This window comes from Melospiza georgiana, chromosome 1 (genome assembly GCF_028018845.1).
Source record: "Melospiza georgiana isolate bMelGeo1 chromosome 1, bMelGeo1.pri, whole genome shotgun sequence".
Lineage (NCBI taxonomy): Eukaryota > Metazoa > Chordata > Aves > Passeriformes > Passerellidae > Melospiza > Melospiza georgiana.
The window spans coordinates 107,939,507-107,953,681 of record NC_080430.1 but is presented as its reverse complement, the minus strand read 5'-3'; the positions used below and the strand labels follow the sequence as shown (position 1 = coordinate 107,953,681).

Sequence of the window (14,175 nt, the reverse complement as noted above, 5' to 3'; positions counted from 1 at the left end):
AATGCAGACCGAACAACTCCAGTACAGATACTAATCATGTGAAATGGATAACCTCATAATATCACACATCTCAGATCATCTGACTTGTGTGTCTGTCTGCATATTCAACATCACAGCCCCAAGCTGAAAAAACACAGACAGAGAAGAAAGAGATTCTTGTTTCCTGGTAAAGCTTCTTGCATTAAAGAACTGAATGCAGGGCAAAAGGCCCATTCAAAAATGTGTCACAAAACACTTCACCACAGACCTAGGAGCTTTGTTGTGAGAGGAGAAAGGGAAAAAAAAAAAAAAAAGGATTTTGAACAATATTGACTAATGGGATTATGTACATACAACAGTTTCCCATTCACAACACCCTCCCAGGGAGCTGAACACAAGCTCAATTTTACCTGTGCCAGTAACAGTTACATCATTTTCTGACAGATATTAAGCCAACAGGGTACAGACCACAAAGCTGCTACCAAAAATACTTAATCTTCCAAGGAGGATATCAGACAGGCAATTAAAGTAACAGTAATCCTACTCCAAACATTAAGTTTTATCATCTGTAAATGTACATCCGCAAATCTCTCTGTCTTTGCTTTAAGTATGAGCCCATGAAACCCCTGTAGAGTATTTTTGGTAATTTAAAGCTTTCAAATTATATGTGATGTAATACCTGGGTAAGTAAAACACAGAAAGTAGTATCCTGATGACAATGTAACAACACAGGAATACAAGTTGTTCGGCATCCTTTTGAACTTGCTGGCATGCAAAATCTTTTCAGTACTCGTATTAGAGAGGAGTATAGAGAAATTGCCCTAGGAGTGAGTATTCCTTCCCTTCTTTTTAATATATGAACTAATTTTTCACCTAACCATAGCAAGCATACATAGTTTGAAGGTTTTTAAGAAAAAGAAAGGGAAAAAATGGAGAAGAAATTTGGGGGTAGAACTGCTGCAGTTCTAGACAGGAAAAACTATGTTTTAGAAACCAGAAAAACTTATTTGTGCACCACACAAAGAATAAATACAGCTCTGAATACAGAATAAACATCCTTGATTGTACTAATAAGAACAAATATAACGTAGACACACAGCTATTGTTTGAAGAAAAGCACATCCAAAGCTTTCACAGTGACAGCTCCAGCCCCCTGCCATGCTCTGTCAGCATTGCAGACTGCCAGGACGGTGTCAGCAAGGAAAGGGATGGTCAGGTAACCTGATGGTCACCACCACGAGCCTGTGGTGGAGCTTTCCAGGACAAGGAGGCGTCAGGAGGCTGCAGCAGACATGGGGTGTGCAGCCCATGCTGAGGGTGTCCCACGGGCGTGGTTGTGGGGCAGTGGGTAGCACTGCCAGCAGTGGTAGTTGGGATACTCGATCTGGCAGCAGGAAACCATCTCCACAAATTCAACAAGTAAAATGAGGGATGCAAGTGCTAACAGAGCAGCACTCAGCTACCTGTGGCAGAGCAACAATGAGACCTGTGAAGATTTCCTTTCCTGGCAGGATCTGCTAACTGCTATTTGAAAAACAGGCGATTCATATGCCTTTATTTTTCGGTTTCAAGCAGCAGGACCTTAATAATCTGTCCAGATACGGAACCAAAACCACACTTCTGTTGCTGTCTCTTCAACTGCCCGAGAACCCACAGCATTTTCTGTTGTTCCCAGTAGTCTCTGCAAAGGAAGAAGGTTGAACAAAGTGCCACTATACAAGGGCCACGGCCCCCAGAGCCGCAGGAAAAAAAACAGATTATGCAAAACTTGCACTGTTTTGCTTCTGTCACCCTTTGCCTCCTCAGACCTGAACAATAATGGGCTTGTCTAGCACAGAGGAAAGGGTGGAATGGCTTTGTGCTTGGATGGGTCAGAACAGATAAATGCAGAGATGTGCTCGCCAAAGCCCACTTGCATCTGGCTGGGATAAGGAAGAAACACAAAGGTGCCTCTCACAAGGCTGAGAAGCTGCAGACAGCAGCACCAAGAGAAGACCACAACCCTCCCCCTCTGTGCCTTGGTGTGGTTCCCCCTGGCAAATTTCTGGAGAGATACAACATGAAGGCTCATTTGGTAGCTTCTTACATAGAAGTCACAGGTAAAGTGTTGCCTTATTGCTTCCACTGAAAGTGAAATCAGCTATACTTTGTATAAAATTGGGCTGTTTATTTTCTTTTGATTAAAAAAATGAGCCCCCCCTTGCCAGACCACACAAACAGAAACCACTACTTCCTCAGTCACTGCATGCTCACATCTAAAAAAAGCCCTGGACAAGGGTAAAACCATGCTGGGTATGACATCAGACCACTACACTGCTCACAAACTGCCATCAGTGTGCAATGGCAGTTTTGAAATGTTGAAATTTTGGTTTTCCTGTTTCACCTTTTCCACTAAACAGACAGGAAATATGTCTGTTAATGTGAACAACTTAATAAAAAATATAATATCAATTTTTTCAGAATCTACCACATTACAAAATTAAAATTTAGAGTCCACAACTGACCAGTAAAAAGAAAACTGTTCCCTCCCCACATCACCAGGGATGTGAATCAAGTTTTCACTACCATAACCCCTCATCTTGGAAAGTGGATATGAGGGTCAAGAGCCTCTCAAAAGACAGCTTCTTCTAATATATGAAAATGACACAAAAAAAACCCCCAAAAAAGCAAATAAAAAACCAGGCAAGACTGTGTTGAGATATTCCTGGGGAATCATACAAAACAAAGAACTGCAAGAACTGCAAGGTTAGTGCCAGTTACACAAAAGACCGTGCCACCCTTGAGTGTTGCTATCACATTCATTTATCCAGTAAGATATTCAAGATATGCAATCGCTCCAAGGGTTGGAAATATTACCTCTGCACTCAAAATAGAAAAGACAGGTCTAATCCTGTTCTCATTTGTACCTGAGCAACCCTGCAATTACTGCAGAGGTTGGTCGTTTTCAGATGCCTTGATCCTTGCAAACAGGCAGTGGCTTACAAGCACTTTTTCACACCAGCCTCTTTGCTCTCAGCCCATCCTCCTCAAGGGGGTGAATTCCAGTTACAACCCACACCCTTCTGCAGTGCCCTACTGCACTAAACAGGTCTTGGGCTTGGGGCTTAGCACCAAGGAACACGGAAGAGTAATGGCATTTTGTACAGCACCGAGCACAGCCCCGGTACTGCACTGGGAAAACATCCTCGCTCCTGCTGCAACGCTACATCTTCCAGGAGAAGGACGCCTGCGAGCTCACAAACACACTGCAAGAAAATACACATTTCCATTCACATCATCTATTCAACCTTCCCACAGAGCATGAAGGCAGCAACAGAAAACACTGCCTTGCATGTTCCTGCTCAAGGGTGCTGGCAAATTCATACAGTTTGCAGTTTTTATTTTCAAACACATCTGCTCAAAGTTGCACTCTACCACTGTCTTTGATTTGAATAGCCTAACATCAATAATGAAACTAACGAACAAACAAGAAACTAGTATTTCTAATAATCTCTTTAAAATCGACAGAAGCAAAAAGCCTGGGACAATGAAGTCTATTCCTTAAAACAAATGTGTGCAGTCACTTGCTACTTGTGAGGCTGCTCTCAAGTTCTGCAGTACCTGGAGTGCCTTCTAAAATAGGAGAATATTTTATCTTGAGGCAGCGCATGCACATGGAAAAATACGGATTTTCCAAATAAATCTCAAAGGTCACAATGGAGGTACTTGAGAGTGGCACTTTGTGTTCTGCTGTAAATAATTCTGCCTTTTAAAGCAACCACCTCTGAGCTGCCACTTCGTCTGGATTAGCTTATGCTAAAAGATGGGATTCTACAAAGCAGTGAACGCCATCAATTAAAAATCAAACCCAGTTTTGCTTTAGGAAAACAGCCTCATAAAATTAAGGAGGTTCCACAATGCTGAAGACAGAGGCTTACTTCAACTTGTACTTTTAAAAAAACAAACACAACCCTTTGTGCTTTAAAGGCCACACTTCCAAGTCTATTAATAGTAGATGCAGAGTTTTCCACACCTTTTTACATAACCTGATGCAGCACCTACATGACACACCTACCTAAGCCATTAAACTGCACTTTGCACTGTAGCACCTGAAAGCTGTTTTGCCTCTCTTCCTATTACCCAAAAAGACACCTCCATGTTTTCTAGTCAGAGATGGTATCATTCACTTAACTAAATTCAGGGAACTGCAGAGCGTGCTTGCAACTACCAACCCTCCTCAACTGTGCCCACGTCCCAGGTATCAAGATGGGTGTCTTCATTTTCAAGTAGCTGTCACCTAATGAGGACTTCACTCCCTGCTGTGCCCATCCACCACACCCCACGGACACGTGGGCAGTACTTCTGTCACCCAGCATTTGCCTGGGTGGAGCTGACTGCAACCTTGACTGGAAAAGGAGGAAATTCATCTCCTTTGTGTGTAGGTACTAACAGAGGTGCAGAAGCAACAGGAAAATAAAGTTTGACAAAACACAAGGAATAAAGTTGGTGAGTTAAAACCCCAAAGAGATATCTTCAAGACACATTTCAGACCACAGCTGACATCTAGCTTCTGCTTTATGCTCCACCTTCACACAGGCTGAGTACAGTGGGGTGGGGAGGGCAGGTGCCTAGAACATGTCCGTGTGAACAGGGAGCAATGAGAGCTTTATGAACCGTAAGTATGGGCTGCACCTGTGCATATGCAAATGTGTGTAAATTATCCAAGCAGGCCTGAAGGCAAAGGGCCTTATGTGACATTCAGCCCCTTGCTCCCCTTTCTCCATCCCTACATGTGCTGGAGGTACAGCATGAAACCAGACAACCCTCCAGCTGCCACAGTGGTCCTTCCTGAGTGCCAAAGGCATCCCATCTCCTTGGGGCAGTGAGGCTCTGCTCTCCCCTCCTCCAGCACCATGCACCCAGGAAACTCAAATTCAGCAGCCCTCTTTCTGAAGCAGGCTGGTGAAGCTGTGCTGCTTGCACCCTTCTAAGGGCACACCGCAAGGCTGGGGGTAGAATCCACTTCTCTGCTAGCAGCTGTAGTGGGCAACAGACTGCTCCAGTGCTGTGAGTTATCTCTGTAAAAAGCAATGGTAATAATATCTCACCCTTCAATCATGATGAAACTAAATCCATGCCACTCTGCCAGCATGTACACCTCCTGTCAAAAAGGGAGAGAACCCAGTTTGGGGTCTCTTGACTTCTTTCCCCTTTCTGGGGGATGAACCTCTGCGTCATGCAGCCGTGTTGGAGGGCTGGGACATCTCCCTGCACTTCCACCCATGGCAGATCGACCAGAAACAATGATGCTGGAAATGCTAGAGCCTGCCATTTGATGGACATTTGTCCATTCAATCTCCTTAGTAACTCCTGGGAGTTACTAACCCTGTTAGCCACCTGCAGTGGCTCCTTCTTCATCCTGCAATGGAAAAGGAAATGGTGCCCCACAGAAGGGAGAAGATAGAGAGAAAGCTCTCACCAGCCTTGCCACACTACAGAAGACACAAGCAGCAAGGAGAGCAACAGTGCCTGTGGTTGGTACCTACTGAGGCTGCACCACCACCACATCCCAGTATCACTTCTCTGTCCCTTGCATACACAAAAAATCTGCAGGTATGACCTGCAGAGTCACAGGTGAAGCCACACACAGCAGACAGCACATGGATGGCAGAAAAATACAGCTTAGTGCAAGCAGGCTGCTAACCCAGAGGCACTGATGAATTCTTGGGGCCCAGCATCCCACCCAAAACCCAGAGAAAGGGAAAAGCAAGCTCAAGAGCTTCATCCCTGTTTGTTTCATACAGCTCAGTTCCAGCTACATGGTGCAGAAAGAAGTCATAATGCCACCTTACAGATTTTTCCTGTTACACAATGAGGGGATTTTTTTTCCTTTGCAGGAAAATGTATGCTTCTTTTGAATGCCTTTACCTACAAATCAATGTGCCTATGTCTGATTTGCCTTGACAGCATGTAGATTCAAAAATTTAATCATATTTACCTTGGTAATATGATTATCTCTAGGAGCACCAAAATACAACCCATTGTTGACTGAAAAATTATGATAAACTTCTCTAGCTTTCCATTTTTTAATCCCACCAATACTATAGAGTCAAATCCCTGATATTGCAGAGATTTACTTACTAGGAAACATCATACACTGGTGCTTGATTTAACTGAGCAGTTTTATATATAAGCAAACAGACAGCCCAGGCTTTTCAGGTTCTCTTGTCAGAGAGGACATACCTTCTTCTGTCATCCAAGACAATGAGTGGAAAACATTTCAATTGTGGTAAGTGAATCTTTCCCCAAACCTCAATTTCACAAAATTGCTAGCCTGATCTGTAACAGCACAGGGGAAAACATCACTGCTTGCTAAGAACATGCAATTGTGCTTTATATTCACAGATAAGGTGAAAGGTTATTTTTTTAAAAAATACTTTTTCTAGAAAAGAAGTAATCTTTGCTTCACTACTCATTCACTTCACAATTTTCCACAACAAAAACCCCTCCTTAGGTAAACACCCTGAAACACTGCTCCTAAAAGCAGTGCTGGCTTTGAAATACATAATGAGAACAGAAAATACATTTAGTATTGATGACAGGAAAGCAGTTGCTACGAACATATCACAGTAGCTCTTGTGAAGGAACCTCTCAGCTTCTTAAATATGTATCCCCCTAAATCTGCATATTGCACACTGAAAAGCAAATCACAAGAGTCCTGGAAGTCTCCCACTGGCACATCACATTTTCTCCAACTATCATTAAATTTTCTTCTGCTAAATGCCTGACCAGGCTCTCTACCCTACCTTTGGAGTGAAAATATCCCTCCGAAAACACTAAACAATCAAACCTCCCCCAACCCCACACACAGACAAAAAAAAAAACCCAAAAACAAAAAAACCCAAAACAAAACAAAAACAGAAAAAAAAAATAACCACAAAACCCTGAAAACTTCTGAAAGCCCTTCCTATGAAAACAAATACCATCCCTTAAATTTCTCAGCATGCTATTTGCAAACGACAGGCCAGCAAGCAGATACTCTCCATATGCCAAATTATGTCATTTCCATTTTCTAGAAAGAATACTTCTCACAGCAAACTGGCAAGGGTTTTTTCAGTTGGGTTGTGAAAAGAGCCAGCTCTGTGTCTTGCTGCACCTGCTGCGTTGCTCAGTCTGGTATCTGGTGGCAGCCCCACAGCCATCCATAGCAATTCTGGGTCCAGAAAAGAGTTTGTCATAAAGGCTGAGCACACCCTCAGAGGTACTGGCAAATGTTCAGGGGTGAATTCTGTGGATATTTGCATATAGATTTCTGTAGACACCAGCTTGTCCCATTTGCAAATAGAATCTGTTTTCCCACGCTTCGTAAGGGACAAGCTGGTGCCTACAGAAGCTTCAGGGTATCCAAGTCCCAACATATAAACCAACTTCTGCATTTTTTGGTTAAATTATAAAGAGTAGTCTTTTCATTTGTGTAGTGGGGAACTTACACTACAAGAGTAGTACAGCTGAAATCAGAGGGGAGAAAATAAAAAGAAAATAAATAAATCAAGATTTGGTTCTTCTCATCTTTACCTTCCATCATACTGCACTACTGAGTCCACAGACAGCCCAGCTGATATCTACTTTTTCAAAACAAGGAAATCACAGAATTACTAGAGGATTGTTTTTTTCTCTTTTCAGAGAGCACACTTGGCAATCTCATATTTGTGTTTTAGGTGTTTTGAACTGCTCCAAGCTAAGCAGTATCTTCCACCAGAAGAATTCTCAAAGTCATAATAATTGCAGACTAAAGCACACTTCATATTCAAAAGCTATCATCAAACTACGATCTGTCATTATCCTATTTATCTACCATGGAACTGTTTTTGTCATGGTCTGGAGGGCTAGTGACTCACACAGCTGCTACCAATCTTCACCATTTCAAGGTGCTTTCAACACTACTAATGCGCAGACAACAGCTGTGTAGCAGGCTTCTAAGGCAAAGACCCAGTTTGGCTGCCTGCACAGGAGATTTGCTGGTGAAGAAAAGGGTGAAAAGAAAGATCAGGTAGTGGAAATGCACCCACCACATAAGCAAACTCGCTGAAATTTGCTCCTTCTGCTCCCCTGACAGCTAATGAGGGGTCACTGCACACCAGTGTGGTATAACCACACCACCTCCCAAGGCATGGCTGGACCTAGGAAGCTTTGAATTGGCAGCCAGTGAGGGCACACAGGACTTTTCATGTGTTACCAGCTCAGGTCTCCTCACAGGGTTATTGTGCACCCACACAGGAATATCCCTCTCACCTGTCCAGCTCCAAGGCTGACTCACTCTGAAACCTGCACAGTCCTGAGGCTCTGGCAGACACAGCTGCCTCTCAGCCTCTGTCCCTCTTTGAAGCTCTCTAATTAATTCCCTAGTACTCATGAACACCATGTTCTGTCCCACTGTTCTACTCTTCAGAATTGACAGCAAAGGGGTTCTTTTCCTTGTCTGATGAATATTAACCTTTTTTATCTGACAGAGATGCTCACTAAATAGTATAATAAGAGCCTAAAATATGCCAGAGCAATCCTATGGGATTTGTTTTTAAAAGCTTGTGTACTAAGGGAACAAGGGTGCTGCATCTATGGTGTGCATCCATGTGTGTGCCATCCTACTCCAGTGACTTCTCAACCACTGGTCAGCTTCAGCTAACACCTGGAAGATGGCCCCATTTCCACCAGTTTCAAAGGAAGTAGCAGAGGGAGGCACAAACACCTGTGCCCTGAGCAAGGGAAACGACTGGCAGAGACCAGCAGTGGTGAAAGCCAGTCCCTGCAATGTGGGGCTGGCCATGCTCAGCACATGCCCAGCTCAGAGAGCCCTGCAGCATCAGTGAGTGCCCCTTCACAGCCCAGAGAGCCCAGCAGCATCAGTGAGTGCCCCTGCACAGCTCAGAGAGCCCAGCAGCATCAGTGAGTGCCCCTGCACAGCCCAGAGAGCCCAGCAGCATCAGTGAGTGCCCCTGCACAGCTCAGAGAGCCCTGCAGCATCAGTGAGTGCCCCTGCACAGCCCAGAGAGCCCAGCAGCATCAGTGAGTGCCCCTGCACAGCTCATGGTGAGCGTGAGGACCCAGCCTCTCAGCGTGCTTGTGCTGAAGGACGTGCTCCTTTCAGGACTCATGGAGCTTGTACACTGTGTGCTACTACTGAAACAGCCCTTACTACCTGAGCCTTAACCCTGCTGTTGAACATTCCCCCTTCAGGGAGGCACAGGAATTCAGCCTCCTGAAGTCACAGTTGAGGTCAACAAGCATCCCTTTCTTTAGAGCCAGCAGCTATCTGTGGTATACAAGGTCACACACCTAAGGAAAGACTTTGTTTAGCATGTGCACTTCCCACTGACTTCTCAGACCATTAAATCACTGTTTTCATGCTATGCTTGTACACATCATTCTGAAATTCAGGCTGCCCAAAGGGCTTTAGGTTCAGTGAATAGCAGAGTGTCCATCACACACCAAAGGGCTGATGTGTTTCCAGCAGCTCACAAGCCACCTCCTGATGCTGGGATGACCCCACAGGGTGGAGGGTGCCCCCAGCTCTTTGTTCTGCTCCCCTTTCAGGACTCTGCCTGTGAGACTCTTGTTTCTGAGAGACTCTTCTTTTGTCTCTTGCGTGTCCAGTTTGGAGGCACCTTCTGCTGTGGGCTGACACTGCACTGCCTGCCTGCCCAGGGCCATGCAGAACTGGATTCTGACCTCTCAGCCCTCCATCACAAATACTTAATGGCAGCATTCAGTATCCTGGGGGCTTCCTCCAGCACTAACAACCCATTGAACTTTGCAAACCAAATGCATCTATGTCCTTTCTAATAGGTAGAAATAAATTGAATTTTCACAAGCTTTACTAACTGTAAATTAATTTTAGAATTAATCAGGAAATGAGGTATATTGTAGGTCAGTAAATTCTGAAGAAAAATCTATTTGGACCATGATAACCTCAGTGTCCTTCTGAGTGGACCCCTCCTCAGTGATTACTCAGCAGATAATCTCTCCTTGCTTCCCAGCACCTGCTGCTCCCAGAAGAAATTCTTCTGCCCATCTGCCTTCAAACCTGACATGGTGGTGGCACAGACAAATTAAACTGCAAGCAACATTTGAACTCCAAATCCAATCACCAATTTGCTTCCTTAGCAAAACAGAAAAAAATCCAAAACCAAACAACAAAAAAAAGAGCATGTGCTTGTTTCTTACCACCTGTCCCACTGGAGAAGGAAACTTCACATATGGAAACAGCAATATTTTTCCCAAAGAAATCTATGGTAAGAAGAATTCTAGGCATAAACAAAACCAGGTACCTGGACCATCCTCTATTGCACAGGATGTGCAACTGTTTTAAACCTCTGTTGCTGACACCCGGCTTCACAGAAGTCCTCACTAATTTCAGATAATTCTATTAAAATGAATTATAATTTAACATGAAAGAAATCCTGGCCGTAGCTTCTAATAAACTCATGTCCTTGTCCACCTATTCACCACAAATTGAGATAAACACCTGCAGGAAGACAGGAGCCTTCGGCACCAACCAGCCAACCTCTGAACAAGCCTATTTTTTGCCATTTACATATAATTACATACTAGCCTCCAAGCAGCTAGAAGCTCCATGTTCCTTTTTTTGTATTGTTTGTTTCTTGTGAACACACATAGAACACAAACCCAAACCACGTTAATGATAACCTTGTTAAATATAAACTAGTATGCAATTATACAAACTGCTAACACAAACAAAAAAGCCAGGGAACTCTGATTATACATTCACAATGGTTTCTGAAAACCAAATAAAAATAACATAAGGCAACCTGTCTTGCCTGATACTGTAACAGAAGAAGGTTTCATGTTATAACTTCTGTGTCTCAGCACACAGGACTCGTCTGTCAAACAACTCCTCAAATTCAATTTCAAGCTCACTCACTGCAAGGAGAGCAGAAGGGTGGGAGGAAAGGCAGCCAGTGCACACGTGAACTACCAAAAAAATCTAATTTTCCTCCCTGCATCATCCTTCAGATGAGCTAATGCCTGTCCCTAGGCAAGTGCTGTGACTTTCACCCTGTCACCCTGAGAAGGGCTGGCTGTGTGCGGGGGATTTGGCTCCTTCCTCTCCGTTAAGAGAGCAGCAGAAGGGCTGCCGCAACCCTCTGTTCTTGGGCTTGTGCCAGCCCGGTGCATGCCTGTGATTTAACTTCTGTGCAGCACGGGTGAACCCAGCAACCAGAGCTCCTGCCGCACCTTTTCATTAAGAACATGAGCTGCTAACGCTCTGTGCAAGCTCTGTGGTCTGCAGCTGCCCGTTCCCGGTGTTTAAAAATATACACTTTTCCCAGAACAGAAAGAGATCTATTGAAGGGAAATTCTGTCCTGGACTGCTCATGTGCAGCATCAGGACAGCCAGCAAAGGCAGGGGACACTATCCAGAGCTCTCCTGCACCAGTGCTACAACGGAGAGCCTCATACTTGTCAGTGCAGTAATGCAAAGTCTTCACCACAACTGAATCCAGCTCTCAGGAAAACAAAACAGTATGAGAAGACCAGCACTTTCCTTACAGCCTGCATCATAAGAAATTATACAGCACAAATGACAGCCACCCTAGGAGTGGAGGAGCATCTTGGAAAGGTTTCCTTAGGTGACTTTCCTTGCCATGGACTTGGACTATCCATTCAGTTTGTTTGCATGCTAGCAGCACAACTGAACTTGCAAGACTCTGGATTTCTAGGTTGTAAACAAGAACAGTAATTACCTTTCCCTCTTAAACTCCACTCTGTTCTCATGTAATAAAAAAACCAAACCAACCAAAAACCCCACATAGGTAGCTGTACAAAACCTTCAGAAAGTGGGGAAAAGGAGCAAGGGGACTAAATGACTGGAAGAGAGAGGAAGGGCTAAGTGAAGTGATATCAGTGAGATCTAAGCATCCTTCCCAGAACCAAGCAGAAGATCAAAGCATGCAAGAAACAAAAACCAAGGATGATCCCTGGGAATCAAGAAAATTAATACTGGAGTCCTGCATCAATAACAAACTCACTAAGTAGAAGGTCGAGAAGAACCCAGTCTCTTGAATGCTTAGTTCAAGAGTAGAAAAGCACTTCCCAAATCATGGTCTGTGGGTCACTTCTCCCCCACAAGGCTGTGGGCAGAATCACATCACAGAGTGAAATGCACGAGTGTGTGTGTGTGTGACACAGCTGTGCAGTTGATCCACGGAGCAATTAGAGGGTTGTCACTGCAGAAAATGTTTTGAGAGACACATGACTGGGAGAAGAAGGGTGGTAACTCACCAGCAGGCACGCTGCTTGGGAAGGTGGGGCTCCCTCTAGCACAGCACCTGAAAAGGGGCCCAAAAAAGCCACCAATACAACCCAGATGGAAGGGCGGGTGAGGGGGAAAAACAAACAACCAACAGTGGGGCATGCAGCTAAGATAACTTTCCCCTGGAATACTTCCAATTTCTCCAAGCTGGTTGGTTTTGAAAGGGACTTTTCTACAGCGATCTATGCTCAATTACCCTTATAAACCCTTGCAATAACATGTGACTCAAAGTCTACCTATTTGTCCAAGGGAGAAACAAGGAGGGAGTGTGGCAAATGGGGAATGTGGGAGTGGCTGCCGATGTGGGCTTGGGGAGCACAGTCATTTCCTCCAGCTTCTTCCCCCCCTCGGTCTTTGATATCTGAGTATGTTGTTGAGGAAGTGAAGGAAGGTGATTCTGTATCCACAGGCATTCACACATTTTTACATGATTGCACCGTCTTAGCCAGAAGTCTCAGCTGGAGAGCTGAAGCAGGTGAGGTTGTTCCTTTGGGAATTAAAAGGCAAAAGAGTACCCGGCGGCGAGAAATGACCCAGAAGAACAAAGTGCTTGGAGATAAAGAGCTTATTTAGGGTGGTAGCGAGACGCTGCTATGAACCATGCGCTCGCACCGTAATCCGCGATTTCCATGCAAAGATTTCCTTCCCCCTTGCGGGCTACCAGACCTGGCTACAGCTCACTTGACTCAGAGCCCGTTCCCAGCCTGCTGTCGACAGGACAGGCAGCACGGCGGGCTGAACCCGCCGCCAGCCGGGAGCGCGGGGTGACAGCGGCCGTGCGGCGGGGCTGGGCTGGGCTGGGCTGCGGCGGGCACGGCGCTCTGTGCAGCCGCACGCCCGCACTGCTGAGCGGCAGGGAAACTTTCAGCCACTCGCGCCCAGGCGGGACAGACCGACGGACGGACGGGCTGCTGCCGCCCGGGAGGCTTGGGCACCTCGGCGGACCTGCCCCTGCACGCCCGCACATCCCCGCTCCTGCGGCTGCCCCGGGCGGACGGCAGCGGGGCCGGCCCCGCGGAGGGAGCTCCCGCCCCGCGGCTCTCGGGCCTCCCTCTCCCCACGGCTTCCCCCGGCCGTGCCCGCCCGTACCGAGCCCATCGCCATCCTGCGCGTCCCTCATCCCCGCATGCCGAGCATCCCTCATCCCCGCGGCGCTGCTTACCGGGAGCGCTGCAGCTCGAAGGCGGCGGCAGGGCCGGGCTGCCCCAGCTCCCCGCTGCCGCCGATGCTGCCCTGGGGGCTGGTGCGGCCGAAGGGCGCCGGCAGCACCCCCGCCGTGAAGGAGTTGAGGCGGCCGCGGCTCCCCGCCGCCGCGGCGCCCAGGAACACGGCGGGCGGCACCTGCACCGGGGCGAAGGCGTCCTCCTCCTCCTCCTCGTCTTCCTCCTCCTCCGGGGGCTCGGCGGGCGCCGCCGGGGGGCTGCCCAGCCGCGGCGGCGGCTGTGCCTGGCGGAGCCGGGCGGCGGGGCCGTCGCTGCCCGGCGGCGGGGGCCGCCCGTCGAGGGAGATGCTGGTGAGGAAGGAGAGCGCGGCCTGCCTGCGACGGGGGTCGCTGCGCGCCGGCGGCGGCGGCTGCAGCGGCGGCGGCTGCGGCGCTTTCCTGGGGCAGGGCTCCGCCGGCGGCGGCAGGGGCCCGGCGGCGGGACTGCCAGGGCTGGCGGCGGTGGCGGCCGCCGCCATTGTCGGCCGGCTCCCCCTCCCCTCGGCGCTGGCTCTCGCTGCCGGCCCGTCAGGCGGGCGGGCGGCGGGGCAGGGGCGCCGCGGGGTGCATGGGGGTGCCCAGGGGTGCGCTCCGCCCGGCCGCGCCGCGCTGCCCCGGGCCCCCGCCGCCCGCCCGCTCCGTATTTATAGGTGCAGCAGCCGCGCCGCCGAGCGCCCTGTGCAAT

General features: G+C 47.5%; 1 protein-coding gene across 1 annotated transcript in view; it reads right to left on the bottom strand.

The window, feature by feature from the left end:
* CABLES1 (Cdk5 and Abl enzyme substrate 1) overlaps positions 1–13,969 on the bottom strand; it is a 70,150-nt gene extending 56,181 nt beyond the window's left edge. Inside the window, exon 1 of the mRNA XM_058039667.1 lies at positions 13,452–13,969. Within this exon, the coding sequence (XP_057895650.1) occupies positions 13,452–13,969 (518 nt within the window). The remainder of the gene's footprint in view (positions 1–13,451) is intronic.
* Positions 13,970–14,175: the final 206 nt, after the last annotated feature.